The 23017-nt window shown below is 38.0% G+C and overlaps 2 protein-coding genes across 5 annotated transcripts in view; both read left to right on the forward strand.

Annotated features, from left to right (window-relative positions):
* LOC124156621 overlaps positions 1-9938 on the forward strand; it is an 83604-nt gene extending 73666 nt beyond the window's left edge. The window contains exons 39-44 of the mRNA XM_046531304.1: positions 2209-2407; positions 2998-3275; positions 3840-4027; positions 4286-4450; positions 8444-8537; positions 9297-9938. Of these exons, the coding sequence (XP_046387260.1) occupies positions 2209-2407; positions 2998-3275; positions 3840-4027; positions 4286-4450; positions 8444-8537; positions 9297-9509 (1137 nt within the window). The 3' untranslated portion in view covers positions 9510-9938. The remainder of the gene's footprint in view (positions 1-2208; positions 2408-2997; positions 3276-3839; positions 4028-4285; positions 4451-8443; positions 8538-9296) is intronic.
* Positions 1-23017, forward strand: part of LOC124165528 (aminopeptidase N-like) — a 66564-nt gene that overhangs the window by 21408 nt on the left and 22139 nt on the right. Inside the window, exons 1-4 of one of the 4 annotated variants that reach the window (XM_046542982.1) lie at positions 13460-13749; positions 13864-14071; positions 21418-21960; positions 22526-22684. In XM_046542982.1, coding sequence (XP_046398938.1) covers positions 21443-21960; positions 22526-22684 — 677 coding nt within the window. In that variant the 5' untranslated portion in view covers positions 13460-13749; positions 13864-14071; positions 21418-21442. Of the gene's footprint in view, positions 1-13459; positions 14072-21417; positions 21961-22298; positions 22445-22525; positions 22685-23017 lie in introns of those variants that run through there. The other 3 variants (XM_046542973.1, XM_046542990.1, XM_046542997.1) reach the window with 3 other exon arrangements.

The raw sequence follows: 23017 nt of genomic DNA on the forward strand, positions 1-23017 counted from the left end.
CTGTACCTACAGAATCGAAGGAAACAATTTTACGACATCACAATAAAGTTTGTATGTGATGGAGATTGTTGTTGCTGGAATGAATCATTGAAACTATCCTTGAGATCGTAGTTTCTTTTTTTTAAATATTGGTTCCGTATATTGCTATTTATTCATGATTTGGCAATATAGTTGTCATTAATTAAGTTCCGTCTAAATGTTATCAACGGAAGGTTATGCCATTGGCACCGTAGCAGACGAAAATAACATATCATGGAACGTGAACGTAGGATTCAAAAGCAAATGTAAATGTCATATTAGAGGAACAAGTTAGGAAATTGTTATAAAAATATGGAGCTGAGTGTAATTAAAAGAAGTGTAATGACGAGGAAGTAAAGAAATTGTGATTGGGTGAAATACACATGTTTAAGTTGCGCATTCCAAGTGAGAGAAAATGATAATATTGCGGCAAACCTCATACTTATTAACAAATATCTTCTTTTATCGTCAAGGGAATGAATTGCTGACGATAAAATGAAATATAGTTGCCTGTTACAAATGAAAGAAACTGATACCGTAGTGGCAAAAAATTCATACTTAAATAAAAAGATCTTATTTCTATGCCGAGAGAAACGCCAATTGATGATTGAGTGAAATAACAGTCGCCTATTCAGAGTGATATAAAGTGATAACATTGCGGCAAAACTCATATTTAATCAAAAATATCTTTTTTATGTCAAAGGAGCAAGTAAATGATGATAGAGAGAAATAAAGCCTATTACAAGCGAGTGAAAGTGGTAACATAAGTAAGAAAGTCATTATATGTTAGCAAACCTCATTTTTATTAACCATTATCTTATATTTCTGTCAAGGTCATTAATAAAGATGATGACACAATGAATTATAGGAGGTATTCGAAGGGGCAGAAAAAGATAACATTGAAGAAAACCTCATTATTTACTCGGTGATCAGGTAAAAACAAAATAAAACGTACAATGCGCACCGGGGAGTTCATGAAACCTACTAGTCGGTGGCCGTATCGACACCTTTTTGCTGTCGGTACGGCTACCAACGATTTCCCGTCCTCTCGTCGGTGCCGCACCGATCGGGGTCGTACAGAATCGCACGACTTCATAGCGGGAGTCGGTGTGACGTCGCACCCGACGAATCGGTGCCGCACCGATCGGTTTGGAGTTACAGAATACGGCCCCTGTTTTGAAATCGATTTTCCAAAATGTCCCCCCGCGTTGATGAGTGAAAAGCGATTTTTTTTTTTTCAATATTTTGCAGACAAAGTTTGTTTCTGTGCTGAATTGTATTTCAAATTTATGAATTTGATAGATCACGTCAAAATGTGCACAAATTTGGGTTAATAACCCTAAGTGTAACTTATTTCCCCGTGAAACTCGGATCAATTTGTCCGTCAGCGACGCATGTGGTGAATTTTGTAAACCTATTTAAAAGCGTGGTGAGTTACAACACATTTAGAGGCCAATTTGAGAATCCTCTTTTGTGATATTTGTGGTCGACACTCTCGGATTTTTTTTCCATTGCTTATGATTGACTTTATCTGAACATTATTCTCTCAATCTACCGTCAGAATGCTCCCAAAGTATCTATATGTTCTTAACTCCTTGAATCTTCCACGATTTGTTGTACATATTTTTTACAATCCACAAAAAAGTTGGCATCGTTGCATATGTTCTTTGGCCGTAGAGTGAGGTATGAAGACTCCAAAAAATCCAAAATAAATCTCATATTTTAGTATAATTTTTTTGTTGATATTTTTATTGAATTAATACTAAATTAGAAAATGATATTGCTAATGCATTGAAGGTTGCGAATCCCACTAAATCAATTCACTGCCAAACGCTACACCTATCAAGGTGTTTTCATCATTGAAAAAAGGTTGCTAAGCGTACAATAAGCACCCGAATAATCTAAATATGATGCCTCATACGTTACAACTGAAGATGGTATAGTTTCTTTCATTCAAGAAGGACGGGTTCCAGCCTTCTCACCTGATAATTCTATTTGCAAAACCATAATATTGTAGATTTGTTTTCATTTTCATGTTGTTTTTGAGAGAAGACTATTAATAATTTCTTGCCGGCTAGAAATTTATAGAAATTGCTTAGTCTTAGTACATGCAACCAATTGTTTCAGGGTTAATAAACCCTTTCCTCCTTAAATTAATTAATTTTTTGTATCGTGGTATTCATGATTTAGGAGAGATATTCTTACAATCGGTCGGACAATGAGACTACACCAGAATTATGGTGGGTTCCGATCAAATATACGTCGCAGAATGCTGGGAAATTCAATGAAACCAAGGTTATGCACTGGATGAAAGACCGCTCCGATTCCATTATGCTGGAAAGCCTTCCTGCTGCTGATGAATGGATTCTCTTCAACCTTAATCAGATAGGTCAGTACTTCATTTCATTTCACTAGGTCATAATGAATAGTTCATCGAAACATTCGAAAGTTAAATTAGCTTTTTTAAAACATTTTATCTCTTTAACCCCAAATTATTAATGACCTACAGGAAATATGAGTGGTGTCTTTGCAGAAGTATTTTTCGTAAAGACTGTGAACTTTCTTGGTCCTACGCAGATGTTTCATCCACTAAATAGCGTAAAAAGTTTGCTTATATTAATCATTTTTATTTTCTGTAGGTATATTCACCTCCTTAATTCAAATTATCTTACTTCATTTGACCTTTCACAAGCTCTTAAGTGGAAGTCGTGATTTTCAGCCATGGAAAGAATTTGATGTTGTCTAAAAATGTATAAATTGTTTAATCTTTGGTGTACTCGGCCCTAATAATAAAATGAGCCTTCTAGTGTGACATCAGTCTTTTGTTTGCGCCATTTATTTCGAAGCTATTGGAGTGGTCACATGTAAATTCGTAATACATACGTCTTCTTCAATAGGGTCATGCAATCCATTCTTTTATATTTACTTAATCTTTCATTGTTGGCATATGCCTGATTGATGAAAAATATTTTCTTTTAGGATTCTACCGCGTCAACTACGACGATCGCAACTGGATGCTCCTGAGCGATTACTTGAATTCAAATGAATACCGCAATATTCCGCCCGTTGAGCGTGCAATGCTGATTGACGATGCTTTCAATTTGGCTAGGGCTGGTTACATAAACTACAGTGTAGTCCTGAATTTAACGTCTTATTTGCATCGAGAATCAGACTACATTCCTTTATATGCTGCTCACCGAGGTTTCAATTTCTTGGAATCGGTACTATCGCGTTCTAATGAGCTGACTAACTTAAAGGTAAATCAACTTTATCCTAAATATTTACTCATGAACACGCAAAATCTCTTTTACCGAAGGAGAGGGTGCAGAGATGACGGTAATTTTGGTGGGGCGAGATTTAAACCAGTTATGCAGAACTTGAACTCACCCGTACTGCAACTTCTTTCATTCCTTTAATAAATTAACATTATATTAAGTATTGCATTAAGTATAACCTTCTTTTTAAAAATTGGAAGGATATATTTTAAGAGGCAATAATGAGGACATAACTGTCTTCGGTATCTTTTACCTTTCAATTTTGAAAATACTCGGGAGATTATTTTTATTCTGTTTATCGTTAAACTACATGTTTAAGGTTTAATTATAAAATGCATCCCATTAAAATTATATCTACTAATAGCTTCTTGGGTTTCAAGTTAATTCCAGAAAAGCATTATCTTGATCGAGATCCTTAAACCTAAAAACCTAAAAATTTCAATAATTTCTTCATAAAAACATGAAAATAATTCAAAAATCTCTAATTGAATACTTATTGGATTAAAAAATATATATTACATGCCTTAAACTTGTCTCCTAATTTAGGTACACATGAGGAAAATGATGACAAGTTATTTCGGTACGCGAATATTCGAAGTGACGCCTGTGGATGACCATGTGATGAAACTTAGTCGAACTTCGCTGTTACCCTGGGCATGCAAATATAATAAAGACCATTGCGTATCCAAGGCCATCAAATTACTCAGAGAGTGGAGAGAAAACAGCACAAAGAGGTAAGAATTGAACTCTAAACTATCCCTGTATTGAATGCAAGAGAGAATCCTTACCATAATTTTTATATTAATTTTTACAATTTAAAAACGTACTATTCTAGTGATAAGGTTTTGGGAAGAAAAATTTAAACCAGAGCTCTTAAAAATTGGCCTAAATTTGAAAAGGCTAAAAAATAAAATTATCAATAGCTATTCAAGTTTTTCGTAGAATTCAACTACGACGACTAAATGCATTCCTTCTCTAATCTGTCTACTCAGTATTCCTTTCGAATTAAAGAGGGTGGTTTATTGCTTCGGAATACAAGGAGGCACTGAAGACTGGGACTATGTTTGGAATGCTTACCAAAACTCATCGGTCGCAACTGAAAAAGATGACTTGCTACTACGATTTGGGTGCAGTAGGAATGAAACCGAAATACTCGGGTAAGTAATTTTCTCTAACGAGTTTCAGATACTATGCTGTAAGAAAAAGTAAGCATTGGATAATAACTAGTCAGATATCTTCGGTTCGCAAAACAAATCCCTGTGTTAAATACACCAAGGATGAAGTTCGCCATGTAAAAATATTTGGCTTAACCGGTATCCGAACCCAGATCTCCCGATTGCCAGTCATGTGTGTTAGCCAGTCACACCACTAAGCTCAGTCATCTCAGAGCGAACTTCTGAATGGGTTTTACCAAACAAAATGTTGACGTCAAAAACCACTGCTGATAAATTTACATTTCTTTTGATTTGATCGACCAAATTCATTGTGTTTTTAACAGTATTTCTAAAGATTTTATATATTAATTGGTAAATATTTGGAATAAATGGATTTTTCTGTTCTCTTCGCCGCACTGAGTACATTTTTTGATGAGCGATTGAAATGCAACAAATTTTTCCACAAATAGCCAGCGTCAAGGTGACTGAATGATATATTTTATGTATTCCTAGAACTTTAACAGAGGAATCTCCAAACTATGGCCCGTGGGTCTCATCCGGCCTTCCACAGAAATTCCTCATAATTGGCCCATGTAATATGAAACCTGATTTTAGTGAAATTTTGAAGTCAAAACGGCAGGACCATTCGTCAACCTTAATTTGGTTTCGTTAGACGAAAGTCAGGAATCTATTCATTTCACCCTGATTTTTTCGAACAGGATGTTTTTAATTTTTCCTTTAAATATTTTTACTTTGGTTTTTTTTCCTTGGGCTACAAACTCGTCGCGGTGGACAGGCTTGCGCATTAGATCAAGATATACCAAGTAAGCGATATGATTCTTAGAGTAGGTATTGTGGTATATATTCAAGTTTACATGCCCACAAGCAATCATAGGGAAGAAGAAGTAGATTAGGTGAATGAGCAGCTCGAGGATCTAATTAGAGAAACTCCGGGAAAGAAAAATCTGGTGGTGATGGGGGTCTGGAACGCTTAAGTCGGGGAAGGGAAGGATTGAAACGAAATAGGAGAATTTGGACTAGGAATTCAGAACGACAGGGGTGAGAAAGCAGCAGAATTTTGCAGGAGAAATAAGTTATTCATTACACACACGTTCTTAAATCATCACAAAGGGCAAAGGCACCCATGGAAAAGTCCAGGGTATGTTGGGAGATATCAAATAGATTACATCGTGGTAAGGCCGAGGCATAAATACTGTACACTAGAAATATAAACTCTATGAGCAGAGGTTTGGGGATAGTGCGAAAAACTCGCTCAGCTTCCCTGAAGCGAATGCGGATTCAGACTACAACCTAGTACTTATGAAATGCAACGTCATATGCAAAAGACTTATGAAAGTTAGGAAGGCGAAGAAATAGAATGTAGAAGAAACGAAGGGGAGAGAATATCAGGAACTTGTTTAAAGCAGCTCCCGGGAGATTGAAAGTATAAAGACTGTTGAAGAAAGATGGGATAATATTACAACTGGAATAGTCAAAGCGGCTGAGAAGTCAATTGGAAACATTGACATTAGAAATAGTAGGTAAAGAAGCCGTGGATAACGGAGAACATGACAAGGGAAATGGAAGAACGTTAACACAGAACGGGGAAAAAGAATGTATAGACAAATTAACAATCGATTACGGCGTGAAACTAAGAGAGCAACGAAGAGTTGGTGGAGAAGACAGTGTGAAGAAATGGAAAAGCTTCAGTAGGAAGAAGAGGTAGGCGCTTTATTTGCCAAAGTTAATTCGCTATCGGGCGGCAAAAGGGGGGCAAGCCATGCCTAAAATTAAGGCTAAAGATGGAAGGGTGCTAACCGAGCGAGAACAGGTACAGAGTAGATGGAAGAAATACGTGTAGGATCTATATGAAGAGAGGCACTGGCCGGAGTGATTGACTTCAGAGGAGAAATGTGAAGAAGTGGAGGATAATCTTGGGCAGGAGATCTTAGATGCGAAATAGAGAGAGCACTTCGTGATATGAAAGCTGCGAAAGCAGTGGGTGTGGACAATATCCCGTGTGAGCTGCTGAAAATCTAGGGAGGGGTAGTAAGAAAAGGTTTTTCGCACTAGTTCGTAGGATCTATTAGGAGGGGTGTTGGCCGGAAGATTTCGTGATTACGGTTCTAATTCCGATACCGATAAAGAAGAATGATGCTGAATGCGGAGATTATAGCACTATTAGCCTGTTGGAAATGGTGGGTGAGGAGAGGCAGCTTTTAGATGAGATGCGGAGGAAACAGTACGTATGCATTGAGCGAGTACTTAGCGGGGAGGGAATGTTGAAAACAGAGTTAGAGGAAAGAATGTAAGGTAAACGAGGGAGAAGAAGGAAAAGAATAGGATTTTTAGATAGAATGAAAGGTAGTTGGAGTTAATTTGAATTTACGAGGGAAGCGCATGATGAAAGGGGAGGCTCACGGAATTCTTCTTAAGCATTCCATGGAAACCTACCTTAATCGGTAGAATACTTTAATAATAATAATAATACTCTAATTTTTTAAGGAAATTTAATTACTGGCAATGTTTCTTTTACTTCTTCGGCCCGCATAAATGTTCATAACATATAATGTGGCCCCAATATTGAACATTTTGGAGACCCCTCCTCTAGAACATTACGGGCTAGCTACCACCTGGCTGCTAGCACTCGAACCCTGTGGAAGTGATTCAAACCGCTTGCCCAAGGTTTACCAGACAGCTTAATCATTGTCGGGGTGCACCACTGCGGTCGAAAGCTTTGCAGTAGATACAGACATTCTGGTCCAATGTCACGTCAAGGCGAATGATGCCCCCATCATGTATTTACGCCACGCAAAAATATCTGCCATTGTTCCTAACTCCATAATAAAATATTCCATTCCTTCGAAACCGATTAGGCTCTTCTTTTTTCTCTATTTATCATGTCACTGTCGAGACAATCCTTAATTTAATCCTTCCTACATAGAGGAATAAAAGAGTGGAACGACTTACCTGAAGATATTTTTAAGATCTTCGCGGAAAATACGAAAATTTTTAAGAATAAGTGTTCATCATTTATTGATTAATTACATAGTGGTTTATGAGGGAGTATTTGAAATTGGGTTATTTGGTCCATGATCAATTTTTAATTGTATGATATTAGAATTAATGCATTGTTTTTCACCATTGGTGTCTTCTCTTTCTGATTTTGTCATTACATAGGTAGATTTGTTATTCAATTGTGTAAATCTAAGGCTGCCACCAAGAAAAACCCTCCTGCAGCAATATGTAATAATAAAAAAAGGCAAATGATAGATATCAATCACATGGCTTTATCATAATGAATCGAGATCGTAGTGAATCGAGCAATCGTTTGAGAACTGAATTGTGATGTAGTAGTAAAAAATAGTCATGCCTACTACCGCCAACAAAAATGTAATCAATTTTGAATTCTCCGACAAATGTAACTAATCATGTGAAACCTTCATTCTCCATCATTGGATATCCTAGTCATAAAAAATTTTCAACATAGTTACATTAATTTTTGGAATTTCATTATTAATAGAATTTTCGTGGGTGTTTACTTCCCTTTTTGTTGAAGTATTTTTTTCTTTATCAGACAATGTTTGTAACCATCCATGGTTGTAATGGTTGTAATGGTTGTATCAATAATGGTTGAAATGGTTGTTCACATGGTTTAGACAAATATTCCAATTAAATTAAGATTCCTCTTTGCATCCCTTGCTTTTCTTTGTATCATAAATATTACTATACTTTGGATGACATGCCTTCACCGCCTTATAAATTGTAAATTGAAAAAATTAACTTAAAATTATAACAGGCAGGGGGCGAAATAACTTCCCTTGGCTATCCCTTCAGTGTGCTCAAACTTACTGAGCACGTGTGAAATAAATAAGCAAACCTTAGAATTATTTTCTTCTTTAGTTATTTATTTTTTGCTGCATTATTGTTATAATTACTTGCGAATTATTAAGCTTAATTTCTTGTTTCTTACCATACCATTTGATTTTATTCCAGCATAGATCCTGCAGAACTACAAAATGAAACTACTACTACTACTTCTACTACTACTACTACTGCTAGTCATATAGCTTCCGAAAGTCCGGCAGAGGTAAATACCTATAAACAGTTCATGCACCTATAAGCACATTCATGCACTTTTTGAAATGATTAGCAGCAAGTAATCTATTTTTTAATGGTGAGGTGCGGTGTTTTTTCTTTCCGATTTTATCGGCGGTTCTCCGTTCCATTGGTTGATTTGATAGTGTGGTTGGGTTCACGCTTCTTATTGACTCCTTGACAATGAAAGGGATAAATTTTAATTAGTAGATTTTTATACTAATTATCATGAAAAATTTGGAAACGTTTTTTAAAAAGGAACGTCTTCGGTTAATTCCTTCGACTCTTGTGTAATAGTTTCATCATATATATTGAAAAATGAAAAAGAGAGTAAAACTGCTGTGCATAACGTATCTTTTTTAAACAACCGTAGGCTTTGAACTTATATTTAGAGTATCCCAGAATACCCACCATTTATTTATTTTTTTTTTTTTAAATATAATATATCAATCTTGTGCATTGCGTGCTTTCGGCAAATAATAGATGCGTACATGCCGGTATCATCCTAAAATTTAGTCAGAACTCATCGGCTACACCAAAACATTTTCATGAGCTGCAGAACGATTTACTAGCAAGCACAAGTATCACTGGCTATGTAGGAATTTAAAAATAGTTTACTGATAAGGATAAATACGTCAAAGTCAAAAGTAATACGACATAGTTGGTTTTGAAAACGTTTTTTTTTATTGCATTGAGTTAACATTGAGTGACCCTGTGCGTAAATGAACTAACCTCTTCATTTTTGTCGTAGGTGGATCCGAGCGGGGTCGAAGAGGGTCCATTTGGTGAAGTTCCTGATTCATTACCGGAATTTATTCGCAGAAGGCTGGAATTGATAGAAAAAATTAGACCCGAAATCGAGTCGTGGCTGAGTAATATGTATAGGGCATCTTCAGGATCCTTTCAACTCACGTGCAACGCAATTACAATTTTAATAGTTCTAATCCATTTTCTCATTTGCTAAATTTTGAAAATTATTGTGAATTTTCTAACAGTGTTCCTTCAATTTTTTTGAGTGAAAGATAGAGTGGGTGAACGAAAAAACATTTTTCAGAAAGGACTGATTGTGAAAATAGAAAATGTTTTTTTTAAATTTCCATCATCTTTCGTGCTACTCTTAAGTAGCCTCAAGTGCTAAAGGTACTGATAATGATAATGATGTTTGTAATAATAGGTTTCTTATAATGATAATGATCGTATCAAATCTGTTTTCATCGATGCTTACATGTAAACTTATAGAAAATTATAATTTGTCTTGTATTATTTACTGCTTTCAAAATGTAAGTAATTGTAAATATGTATGATATATTTTATATCAATATCTCGACCATGTATTTAATACTTCCGAGCTGTAAGCCTTCCTTTCACCGTAAATATCAGTCTTAAGCCTGAATTACGTGATTTATTTTCCGTCCCTCAAAGTGATTGCTGCAGCGATAGTTTTACGCTGACCAAAAAATGATCGCTCGACTCATCATTTTCTGAATGAACGTTTATTATGCCGCCCATTATTCCATCGCTTTTTTCATCACTTTCAGAATTTACGTCTGTCAATCCAATAAAATTCAAACGCGACGTCTCAATTTCTGTCAGTGGCAGTGCGTTATGATTGGCTGAAAGATTATGACAGCGATGGAAAAAAATGGACTTGCCGAGTGATGGAAAAATCCTCCAGCCTCCAATATGGCTCTATTCCTAACAATCCATTATTTACACTCCGATTACCATAGCGCCCTCAACTCTCAAAACAGCAATATAAACATAAACATAAACATGCATACCCATTGTTGTACCGGACGCCATTGCGGAGAGAGTGCTCTGCTGACAGTTGCCGCGAATTTCGTGCTTTTTACTTATTGCCTACGCGCGCGAGTATATTTTTACCTTGTTCTTCGACAAATTTGACCGAATAAAGAATAGCGTCAAGATGCAACGCGCCAATCGGCGCGATGGACGAGGAATTTTCTAGATTCCGAGCCACAAGGACCTTGGTCCGAAGACGAGGACACCCGATCCTCACCGGAATTACCGCCGGCCAGCCCGCCCCAACCCGTCACAACCAACCCTGGGGCCGTATTCTGTAACTCCAAACCGATCGGTGCGGCACCGATTCGTCGGGTGCGACGTCACACCGACTCCCGGTAAGAAATCGTGCGATTCTGTACGAACCCGATCGGTGCGGCACCGAGGAGAGGACGGGAGATCGTCGGTAGCCGTACCGACAGCAAAAAGGTGTCGGTACGGCCACCGACTAGTGGGTTTCATGAACTCCCCGGTGCGCATTGTACGTTTTATTTTGTTTTTACCTCATCACCGAGTAAATAATGAGGTTTTCTGCAATGTTATCTTTTTCTGCCCCTTCGAATACGCCTCTATAATTCACTGTGTCATCATCTATATTAATTACCTTGACAGAAATATAAGATAATGGTTAATAAACATGAGGTTTGCTAACATATAATGACTCTCTCATTTATGTTATCACTTAAGTGAAATTTCACTCGCTTGTAATAAGCTTTATTTCTCTCTATCATCATTTATTTGCTCCTTTGACATAAAAAAGATATTTTTGATTAAATATGAGTTTTGCCGTAATGTTATCACTTTATCTCACTCTGAATAGGCGACCGTTATTGCACTCAATCATCAATTTGGCGTTTCTCTCGGCATAGAAATAAGATCTTTTTATTTAAAAATGAAGTTTGCCACAACGGTATCAGTTTCTTTCATTTGTAACAGGCAACTATATTTCATTTCATCGTCAGCCATTGATTCCCTTGACGATAAAAGAAGATATTTGTTAATAAGTATGAGGTTTACCGCAATATTGTAATTTTCTCTCACTTGGAATGCGCAATTTATGCATATGTATTTCACCCAATCACAATTTATTTACTTCCTCGTCATTACACTTCTTTTAATTGCACCCAGCTCCATATTTTTATAACAATTTCCTAACTTGTTCCTCTAATATTACATTTGCATTTGAATCCTACGTTCACGTTCCATAGTATGCTATTTTCGTCTGCTACGGTGCCAATGGCATAAAATTCCGTTGATAACATTTATACGGAACTTACTTAATGACAACTATATTACCAAATCATGAATAAATAGCATTATACGGAACCAACATTTAAAAAAAGAAACTACGATCTCAAGGATAGTTTCAATAATTCATTCCAGCAGCAACAATCTCCATCCCATACAAACTTTATTGTGATTTTGTAATATTGTTTCCTTCGATTCTGTAGGTACAGCATTACTACCACACATTATATAAGCATTGTCAACAACTTATCCAATATCGTTTATCTTAATCTAGCAATAAGTCGTAATTTCCGCAAATAAAAAGATTGAGAATGACGACAACAAACTGTGCCAATGAGTCTTCACTTGTTTTTACCCTTCTTTCATTGGTGGAGACACGTCAAACTTCGGATATATTCGGATTTTCCCTGTTTGGGAAGGAAGGGGAACCGTACCGACTGGTTTGAAACCGACGACCTTACAGAATCGCTGAAAGTGTCGTCGTCGGTGCGGAATCCGTTGTCGGTACGGTTTGATGTCCAGTCGGTGGGCTTGAAAGGGAAACCGACCGGTGCGGCACCGACGAAATACAGAATACGGCCCCTGTTCCGGACTCGGTGAGTCCAAGCATTGCATCCACTCCTTCCATTCCTTTGCCAGATCCTAATGTAATTCCCACTAAAGATTCAGTTCTCAAAAATTCAAACTCCACAGTTCAAGTGACCTTGCCATTAGAGAAATTGCAAGATCCAAATGTAAGAGCCTTTCTTGGGCTCCCTCTACTGCAACCAATGAATGATGAAGGTAAATAAAAAAAAATATCTTTTCCATTTTTTAAACCTTAGCCATCACTGAATAAAGTTTTTTTCACTTACCATCACTATCACTCACTCAAAAAAAGTTGAGGAAACACTGTTTGAAAATTCACAATAACTTACAAAGTTTAACGAATGAGAAGATGGATTAGAACTAATGAAATTGCTATTGCATTGCAGGTAAGTTGAAATGATCTTGAAGATGCCCTGTACTTATTACTCAGCCACGACTCGATTTCAGGTCCAAATTTATCGATCCATTCCAAATTTCTGGAAAAAGTTTTCCGCGTTGAATCGGCAACTTCAACCAATCTTCGATCTTACTCAGAAATGCATTCATCTACGACAAAAATTAATATATTAGTACATTTACGTACACGGTCATTCAATTTTAATTTAATGCAAAATCTGAATGCTATCCAAACCAACCGTCTCCGATAACTTTCGAATTTGGCATATTTAGTGACCTTTTTAGTAAACTATGTTAATAATTTCATAAGATCACTAGTGCGTGTGATCGTCAATATATTGTGATGCAGAACATGAAATTTTGTTGTTTTATCAGTAAGAATTAGTTACGATAAAATTTTAAATGATATCTGCCGAACGCATGGAAATTAATTCGAGCAATAAAAAAAGTTATTTTTAAAAATTAAGGTTATATGTTCTGGGATATTCAAGATCAATGTTAAAAACCATTATCTTTAGTTTGAAAAAAATAAATAATGTCCAGTGTTTTGATGCACTAATGAAATTCAATAATATCCTAGCCACACATTTTTCCAAATGTATGGCTAGGATATTATTGAATTTTCGCAGGTAAGAGTTTGGAATACCATCATCATCGGGATGTTTATGGCTTTCTCTCATTGCTGTCCTTCTCGTCATATTCCTGGAATGTATTTGAGTTTCTCCGTCTATTAGGAGCAACAAGTTATAAAGCGGCGCCTATCCTACCTTGACCGAGCTGGCGCCGAGAAGGCGAAGGGGGGGTGGGGGGGGGTCGGATATCTGCTCTGTGCTCCGCGAGGAGTCGAATGGTGCAACTCGTGGTTAAATTTATCCGCTTTGGCCAAAGTCGCGAAGTTGAGCATTCCGTCTTATGCACGCATCCTCCTCCGTTGCATTTCTTACCCCTCATTCACGCAGGGTAGGAACTTGGATTCAGTTGCCCACTGTTCGCGGTTGTGGTGGTGTATTGGGCAGAGCGCTAGCCTACTGACCCAAATTTCCCGAATTTATATCCAGGTTGAAGCCTTCGCAGGCTCCCACTCAGAAATGTTGGGAGATGCATATTGAAACCGGATGGCTCCCATTTCCCTAACGTGTGATATAAAGTCGCCCGTGGCTTGGTGCGGGGTGAGCTCTAACCTCAATTTACAGATCTATCTCCGGATTGAATGACCAAGTGAATGAGTGGCACAAGGGTTCGAACCCTCCCAAAATTTTTGTTGTTTCTGGTTTTACAATCAGGATTTATGTGATTATTTGCACTTAATATTTGTGGCTTAGTCTGGGTTGATCTCTACCCTCACCTTGCAAAATCAACCCTAGTGATGAATCTCTGTGTACGCCACCAAGACAGAAGGTTGCATTAGCGTGGAAGTAAGGCTTTTAAGGAGAAGTATCTGGCAGCAACGCATTGGTGGACTGTCCCTGAGCGTCGACCGTCTGGTACTCTGTAAGTTTTCCGCGTACTTAGCGATGAAAGTTGAGTTAATTTCTCAATGTTTCTTCATACCCCATAAAAACCTTTCCTGTAGTGATTATACATTTTTTTATTATTATCATAAAAGACCATGGCTAATACAGCGTGATTTTCATTCTGCCAGTTTTTGATTGAAATTATTGTGTTACTAGTCCAATATGCTCTACGCTTCATCGCATAGCTTAGTTATGGTCTGAAATTTAATCAATGCCAAAATTAATGCTTGTGGATCACGCATTTGTAAAGCGCTTCATAATTTTCCTGACTAGGTAATCGATATTATTCTTGTGATGAAATAATTGAAGTCTATTTCAATTTCCAGTTTCAAGCTGAAATTTTGCTTGAAAGAGTACATATTGCCTTTTAGACTTCCGAAATAAAACCAATTGTTGGAATGCCATTGAAATAGGTACCAGTAAATAACTATGCTTGGTGTATACTTGATCTATCTATGAATGACTATGAAAGTTAAGTGAGGCGAATTAATTAGTATGAATATGTCACAATTGTTATCTTAGGTGATAATGCATCCATAATGCCTTCACTGCTGGACACGATCGGTATTCTTATGGCACATCCGCTATTCTTTTCCAAAACGCAGTATAACCCTAGAGAACGCCAGATAATATTTGAATTCACACCTTGCCGCCGTTAATCAGGTAATTTACTCCTCGTATGGAAGAAAATTTTAACCAGGTTTTCAATTTTTCAGTCCTATACATATGCCCATCATTTTGAAACGTTAGCCGTTTAAAACTATTATACTGAATGAATAAGTGCGTAAAGCCCACGAGTTGAATATATCTTAAGTAAACAATTAATAGAATTAAAACGCGTCTGAACGCGCTAAAAATAATCTGATTGGACTCCTTTTCGCGTCTTTTACGACACTAGAAGAACGTTTTGCCTATATACATATATTATATTGTATATATATATATATATATGTTTTGATATTAGAGCATATACAATGACATTATTATCTATCCTCGCATACTCTTCGAAATATATAGCTTCAAGAGTTATTCACTCAATAAAGTCTCCGTCATCAACGAATTTTTGCTATTACCAAATTATTTTTTGATTTTCAATTTTTCAGATTTTCTTGAAGCATTTTCGACACGCAAACATATCAAGCACGAAATGTTTCAATTTTAGGTATTATAAAGTATATTCTTTCCCCTGGGCTACAACCTTGTTGCGGTGGAAAAAGGCTTGCGAGTGCCTATGACTTCTAAAGCTGCACTGGCGGGATGAATCCTAAATTATTCCCAGTTGGGCCTCCCATGCCAGGTAGATGGAAGGGTAGGAGCCAGACGAAAAGTAGTCCACGTGATGGCGTCACTTAAAAAAAACTGTTGAAATGGAAGTGGAAAACCCTACCAAATATCTCTTCCCTGTAAACTTGGAGTACAACCAACTGAGCCTCGGATTCTCATCGAACAGGACTTGCAGAGACTTATCATCATCACCAGCAGCAACAAAGAAAGAAGAAAAGAAGGCCATGAAGTTGGAGAGGTAGAAGTCGGCTATGAATGTAGGGACGTGGAATGTGAGGACAATGATGAGGGCGGGGAAGTTAGAAAATATCAAAAGGGTAATGGATAAAGGGAGGATAGATAATTTAATATTATGTTATACAATGGAAGTTAATTCCTAATTTTTCCCTTTTTTTGCTGCAGAAAATTTTAAAATTCCGGAATTGTTCACAAATTGCATATCTATCATCAACGCAATCTTTCCAAATTCGGCAATAATTTTCAGTCGTAATATTTGCCACGTAAGTCTCATAATTTGCAGAATGAATTTAGTCCTTACTATTTCCAGTAGGTGTGAACTTAATGATGTATTAGCATATTGCCGGCCTCGGTGGCGGCGGGGTAACGTTCTCGCCTGCCAAACAAGAGGTCGCGGGTTCGAGTCCCACCTGGGTAGGTTTCCCCGGTCCAGGGCATGGTCGTTTGTGTACGTTTACTTGTTTCATTGGTTGAACACCCCGGTGTAAAATGGCCAATAAGAGCTGTATCCGGTGGTTTGAGAATAAAATAAAAAATAAAATAAAAATATGTTGATGATGGTAACTACTATAATTAAGCATACCATATGCCTATTTCATGTTTTTCATTCATTCGATGATCAATACATCTACAGAAAAAAACTCCATACAGCGAATCCCCATGCAGCGAAATTATATGAAACCTAACCATTTTTTTCCCGGTCCCGGGCCCTTACGAAGAACAAAGCACACGAAATAGCCTCCCGCAACGAACCTCTCTCATACCTTCCTACAACAAAGTTCGACTTGGGCCTTTTGGGACTATTACGACTTGGGCCCAAAACGTAAAAAGACCCCCTCTAAAACGAATTATTAAGTCATAAACATTTTTCACTAACAGGTATTTTCTATCGATACTCACGCGATAAGCACGGAGAAGAATTGCCACGAAAGTTATGTAAGTAGTACCTTGTCTACAACGATCCGCTCCGAGATTTACAAAGGTTCACATCAGATATGGATGGCAATTGAAACTAAACTTAAGTCAAAACCAGTAAAATTTCAATACTTTCGTTCCCAGGAGCCAAATGTAGAAACAAAACAAAAAAGAAATAAACCTGTGGAGCTAAACACAGGGTCGAAACGAAATTGGAGTCAGAACTACTTCGGGTCGAAACTAAACTGAACATCTGTGACGAAACGAAAAACAGATTATGTTTCGCATCGGAGGGACAACGTGCTTCACGTTCGAACAGTTTAGCTTCGACCCACACACCGAGTATGAAGTATGGTTAAATGAAGTAGATGTTCGGCCTGCCACCATTAGATGCATGGGGCACTCATATTTTGACCACAAACAGGAGAACGGTGAACGCAAACTGGCCATTCGATTTTTAATCTCATTGTTCTAACCTCTCCATATTCTGTGATGAAATGGATCCAAACTATTCGCCTCTCCCCCTCCAATCCAATTTTGGTATGGAACCTTAGCCATGAGCAGCGGAGTTAAAATAAATTTAATTTCGCTCCCGGGAATAAAGTGTCGTCCCTGGTCGAAACTAGACTCCTCGGTGATTTTAATTTAGCGCGAAACGAAAATAAATCTAAAATTCGTATTTTCGTTTCTTTCCGGGTCAAAACGAAACAATTTCGCTCCGTTACATATGCTATCCCTGGCGAAGGCCTCATCCAACTCCGTTGGTTTCCCCATAAGAAATGTGCAAAGGAAGTCAAAGATCCGCTCCGCGCGGCTCCGTCTCTTGCTCCGCTGTAACCTTTGCGTCGCTCTTAAAAGGGCCGCTGGGCAAACGAACCATTTCCTATGCGGTCCTCAAGTCGAAATGGTTCGTTAGAAAAGAAGCAGCTCTATTTAAATTGAATTTCCATAATATTCCACTGAGCATCCTTTTCGGTTACACGGGACATGTAACTGCGCAGGTTAGAACATTATTTCTTTCTCAATATGGCTTGGAACTGCACGAATTCACGAACGAAGTACGTGGCCGTGTAAAACAGCCTTTACAGAGGACCAGCTGTCCTTTCTTCAGTCCTTAAACCAATACTAGGTATACGCGTAAGTATAAATTAAATTTCAGTATTGAAGTTTATCAACCCTTGCATGTTAAGTTAAAGGTAATGTCAGCGCTTAAAATCGTGGTTGTTCCTCCTTCCCACTCCGCATAAATTTTCACTTGATGATCTTTTCAGATTACCTTTCTGTATTTAGTTACATTTCCACTATGTAATCGTATCAGACTACTTTCTGTAATGGTTTACGTTCGCAGAGGCTTAAATGAATTGAATAGAGCTAAATTTTCCCTTCTAAAAACGTAACACATTCATTCTCCGTGTTGGGTTACTTTCCCGAGTCCCTGGAACGGGAAGAGCACCAATTTTCCTCTAAAATAATTTAACATTACCTTTTAGTATCAGATTTTATTTTTGGAGAGGCAGATGAAAGGTTACTGCAAGAGTTATCTGGGCGAAGTATTCATAACTTCATAGGTAGGGGATCAACCAATGTTCGTCAGTATTTGTCTACCCTTTCCTCTTCGAAGAAACCGTCTGGAGTAATTTCTCCACTCTATCCAAATATTTTATTTTTATTTTTACAGTATTCTACCGATTAAGATAGGTTTCCATTGAGAACTTCAGAAGCATTCTGGAAGCCTCCCCTTCCTTCAATAACTTCCCTCTTCAATTCACAATAAGGACGGCGCCCTTGTTATATATCTAAAAACCCTATTCTTATCCTTCCTCTTCTTCGTTTACCTAATAATCTACCCTTTAATACTGTTTTTAACATCCCCTCCCCGCTAAGTACTCGCACCTTCCAAATCTTCTGTCTCCTCCGTATCTCATTTAAAAGTTGCCTCTCCTTAACCACCATGTCCAGCACTTCGTTGTTTTTCCTCCTCTCTGTCCATTTCACCTTCTCCGTTATTCTCAATACCCACATCTGAAATGTCTCCCAAACTCCTCACGTTTCCGCACCATGGAGAGCTAGACTACAGATCAAACTATTCACCAATCTTTTCTTTAAACTCTTACATAATGATCCTCTCAAAAGCTCCTTCCTGTTCATGAACACCTCCTTTGTTAGTGCACTTCGCTTCCTGATGTCCTTACTACTGTATTCGTTTTCCTCAAATGCTGCCTAAATTGTTAAATTGCTCAACCTGCCCAAGCTTCTTCCCACCAACTTTTATCTTGAGTATCACATTTCTCGCTCACGATGTTTTACAAAATCGAATTACCTTGGTCTTCTTGTGATTAATCCTCATCCCATACTTCTTGCACTGGTCGTCTAACTCATCCACTAGAGCCTGTAGTCCCCTCGCTGACAGGCAAATCAGCGCCTGACCATCCGCGAAACTTAATGATTTAAATATCATTCCTCCCACTTTCATTCCATCATTCAAATCATCCCACGCTTCTCTGACAATCTCCTAAGCGTATACGTTAAAAAGCAGAGGCAATAAATGCCAACATTGTCTCACTCCTCTGCCAATGCGTGCCCACTCATGTCTTCCGTCCTCTATCCTCACATGCGTAGTCTGGGCTATGTACAGATTACGAATCAGTCGGTTACCACTCCAATCTACTCCTATTCCCATGAGAATATCCATTAACTTTACCCAGTTCACTCTGTCAAATGCTTTTTCAAAATCCACATAAGCAGGCATACGCGTCCTAGTCAAACTCATTATTCAGGTCCTCATTATTGCTATTGCTTCAGGAGTTGAGTTCCCTTTTCTAAAACAAAACTGATCTTCGCTGGCTTCTTTATCCTTCTTCTGTCAACATAGCCAATTGACTTCTCTGACCCTTTGATCATTCCGTTTTAATATTATCCTATCCTTCCTCAACAGTCTGTGCAATTCCAATCTCCTGTGCACTGTTGTCCACCAGATCCTGATATTCTCTCTCCATAGTCCCCTTCAGCGCTCCAACACTCCGTTTCCTCACCATTCTTATTTTCATAAGTCTTTTGAATCTTACGTTGCATTTCATGACCACTAGGTTGTGGTCTGAATCCGCATCCGCTGCAGGGAGCTGCGCGAGTTTTTCACGTTATTCCTAAACCTACGTCTTACCATAATGTAGACTATCTGATATTTCCCCAAATCCCCTGGAATTTTCCATGTGTACTTTCACCCTTAATGATGATCGAACTTCGTGTTTGTGATTAGTTTTTTTCTCCTGCAGGATTCTGCTGCTTTCTCTCCCCTGTCGTTCCGAATTCCTAGTCCAAAATCTCCTATTTCGTGCCCATCCCTACCTTCCCCGACTGAGGCGTTCCAGACCCCACCACTACCAGATTTTCTTACCCGGGGTGTCTCTAATTATTTACTATAGCTGTTCATACATCTCTTTTACTTCTTCCTCCCTGTGATTACTAGTGGGCATGTAAACTGGAACCACCACGAAGCTGGTGGGTCTCGCCTCAATTCGCTTACCTGGTCTATACCTACCAGACGCTTACCCATCTTCCCGTTTAGTGCTAAAGCTACCCATCCCTGACTTTCCTCCTCACCACTATGCATAACCATATACCCATCTCTCCAATAGTCCGCACAATCCTTCCACCTCACGTCGTATACTTACGTGGCAAATATTCCAACTGAAAATTATTGCCGAATTTGGAGAGTCTGCGTTGATGATAGCTATAGAAGTTGCCAACTATACCTATATTTTAAAATATGCTCCAACAAAACAAGGGAAAAATTAGGAATTGACCTCCCATGTATAATAAAATATTATCTTATCTATCCTCCCTTTCTTCATTTCCTTTTTGATATTTTCTAACTTACCCGCCCTCATCATTGTCCCCACATTCCACGTCTCTACATTTCTAACTGACTTTTTCTTCTCCTACTGCATGGTCTTCTTTTCTTCTTTCTTTATTGCTGCTGATGATGGCAATAAGTCTCCGCAAGTATTTCGCACGTTGACGACCCCGAGGACCTTGCCACCTGTTTGCCGTGAACGACACCCGCCCTTTGTGAACGGGTCCTGTTCGATGAGAATCTTAGACTCATTTGGTTGTAATCCATGTTTACAGAGAAGAGATAGTTGGTAGGGTTTCTCACTTCCATTTCAGCAGTGTTTTTTATGTGACACCTTCACGTGGACTACTTTTCGTCTGGCTCCTATCCTTCGACCTATTTGGCATGGGTGGCCCTACCGGGAATAACTTAGGATTCATCCCGCCAGAGCAACTAAAGGAGTCATAGGAACTCGCAACCCCTTCTAACGCGATAAGAGTGTAGCCTAGGGGTGAGGAGACATGCATATAATCATTATAAATATTTTACAGACGGAAAAATCTCCAAAACATAGATCGATCAATCAATAAATTCTTTCATTATTCTTGTCAAATTTCGCATATGCGTTTGAAAGCAAGGCCTTCTCACGAAAGAGTATTTTTAGATCTTGAGGCCACATGGCTGTGTAGACTGAAATCAATCGGCCATTTAAACTCATTTGGAAAATTATCTACGTGATAAAAGAGTGATGCCCATTGCGGTATTGGTTTATGCTAGTGACTGAATAATGCGCTGTATGAGTAACCTCTTCATTTTCAACTTCTAACTGCTATATTCCGGAGCAGACTCTGCACTAGCTTTTACTTAGCACTTACATAATGGTCCTCTTCATCATCTCCTTCCTATTTATCAAACCACTAATTTCTAAAGTTGTTAATGCAATTCTCTTCCTCATTACCTAACAGCTGTGACAATATCTCTCTAATGTGCTATGCAAACGTTGTTCTGCTGTGCCCTCTCAGCTTTATCTTAAAATAAATAATATTTTTTTGCAGGTAAAAGCAATTACGAGGTCTGAATATGGATAAGATCTTCCTGGCTGTGGCAGTATCCATAGCATGGGGGGCATTAGGGCTGAGTTTAACGGAAAAGGTGTTTGAGGACCCTCAAAGGGCATTAGAGGGAACCAGCGGATCATATGAAAACAGGGGTCCAGATTACTACAGACTCCCGAAAGGGGTCACTCCGCTGACTTATGAGCTGCGAATGATTCCTTTCCTCGATGAAGACAACCAAACGTTCAAAGGAGACGTCACGATAAAGCTGCTGATCAACTCTGCCACGAGTAACTTAACGTTGCACTCTAGTGAGTTGAACGTGTCTGATATTCGGATTTTTGAATTCGACCCACCAAATGTTGAGATCCCCGTTCAGAACTTCCGCCTGGAGCCAGACAGGGACTTTTTGGTGGTTGAATCACAAATGACTCTTCTAGAGAACAAAATATACGTTCTTCGTTTGAAATTCGAAGGTGAACTCGGTGACAGCGACGTTGGGTTTTTCAAAAGCTCCTACGAAGACAGTATGGGGAGACGGCAGTAAGTAGATGCAAATTTAAAAAATTATCCATGCATCAAAAAATATCTATGCTGTTTTACCATTATGAATTAGTACGTAGTACCTACCAGATAACTAAATCATCTAATATAAATAATTTGTATAATCTTGAGAGGGTCTTCATTTGAATAGCGCGTAAAGGTATGAGTGGATCACATCGGAATATTATAAATCGGCTGACAACTTAATGCCTACAATAATTAAAAACGAAAGCAGAAGTGGTATATTTCCAATTTCAATAGCTCTATAATTGTATTTATTGACTAAGAGCCCTTGCTTCATGGTTAAATGGAATTAAAATCATAGATTTTCTTTATTGTATGAGGTGTTTTTTATATTTTATTCCAATTTTGCTGGAAAAGAGACTAACTTCGATTCAGTGTACCGTATTTTTTTATATTTGCTGTAACTGGAGATCAACTGTAGTGCTTCAATATTAATGTTTACTGTCACATGGTTTTAAAGGTGAGTCTAATTAATCCCAATTACCCGTTATTTTACCAATAAACCTACTCACTTACTTTGATATCACATTTCTTGTCGCAGATGGCTGGCTGCAACTCAGTTTGAGGGAGTATTTGCCAGAACGGCATTTCCTTGTTTTGATGAACCACACCTTAGAGCCAATTTCTCCATAAGTATTGCAAGGCCACGCAATATGAATACATTGAGCAACATGAATCTGAAGCGGTTTCCAGTTGCTGAGTGAGTAACAAAAATAACTTATGTTAGTGAATCTTTTTAACGGAAATTAGACTTAAGAAGTAAAATATAAAGTTTCCAGTTATAACCACTATTCTTAATTCGACATATGGTTTAACATATATCACATTTAAAATCGAATTTACTAATATAAATTTGTAATAGACTTTTCTGTAACATATTTGTCCTTTAACGCATTCAAGGTAAAGCTCATTTAAGCACATGATTTTACATGAATTTCTAATTCCGCTGATGATAGCATTTTTGTATGACCCATTTCTTGCTTTTAGAAATTTTATTCTCTGCCTTTTTTGTTTCCAAGCATCAATATTCTTT

This window comes from Ischnura elegans, chromosome 1 (assembly GCF_921293095.1).
Source record: "Ischnura elegans chromosome 1, ioIscEleg1.1, whole genome shotgun sequence".
Taxonomy (NCBI): Eukaryota; Metazoa; Arthropoda; class Insecta; order Odonata; family Coenagrionidae; genus Ischnura; species Ischnura elegans.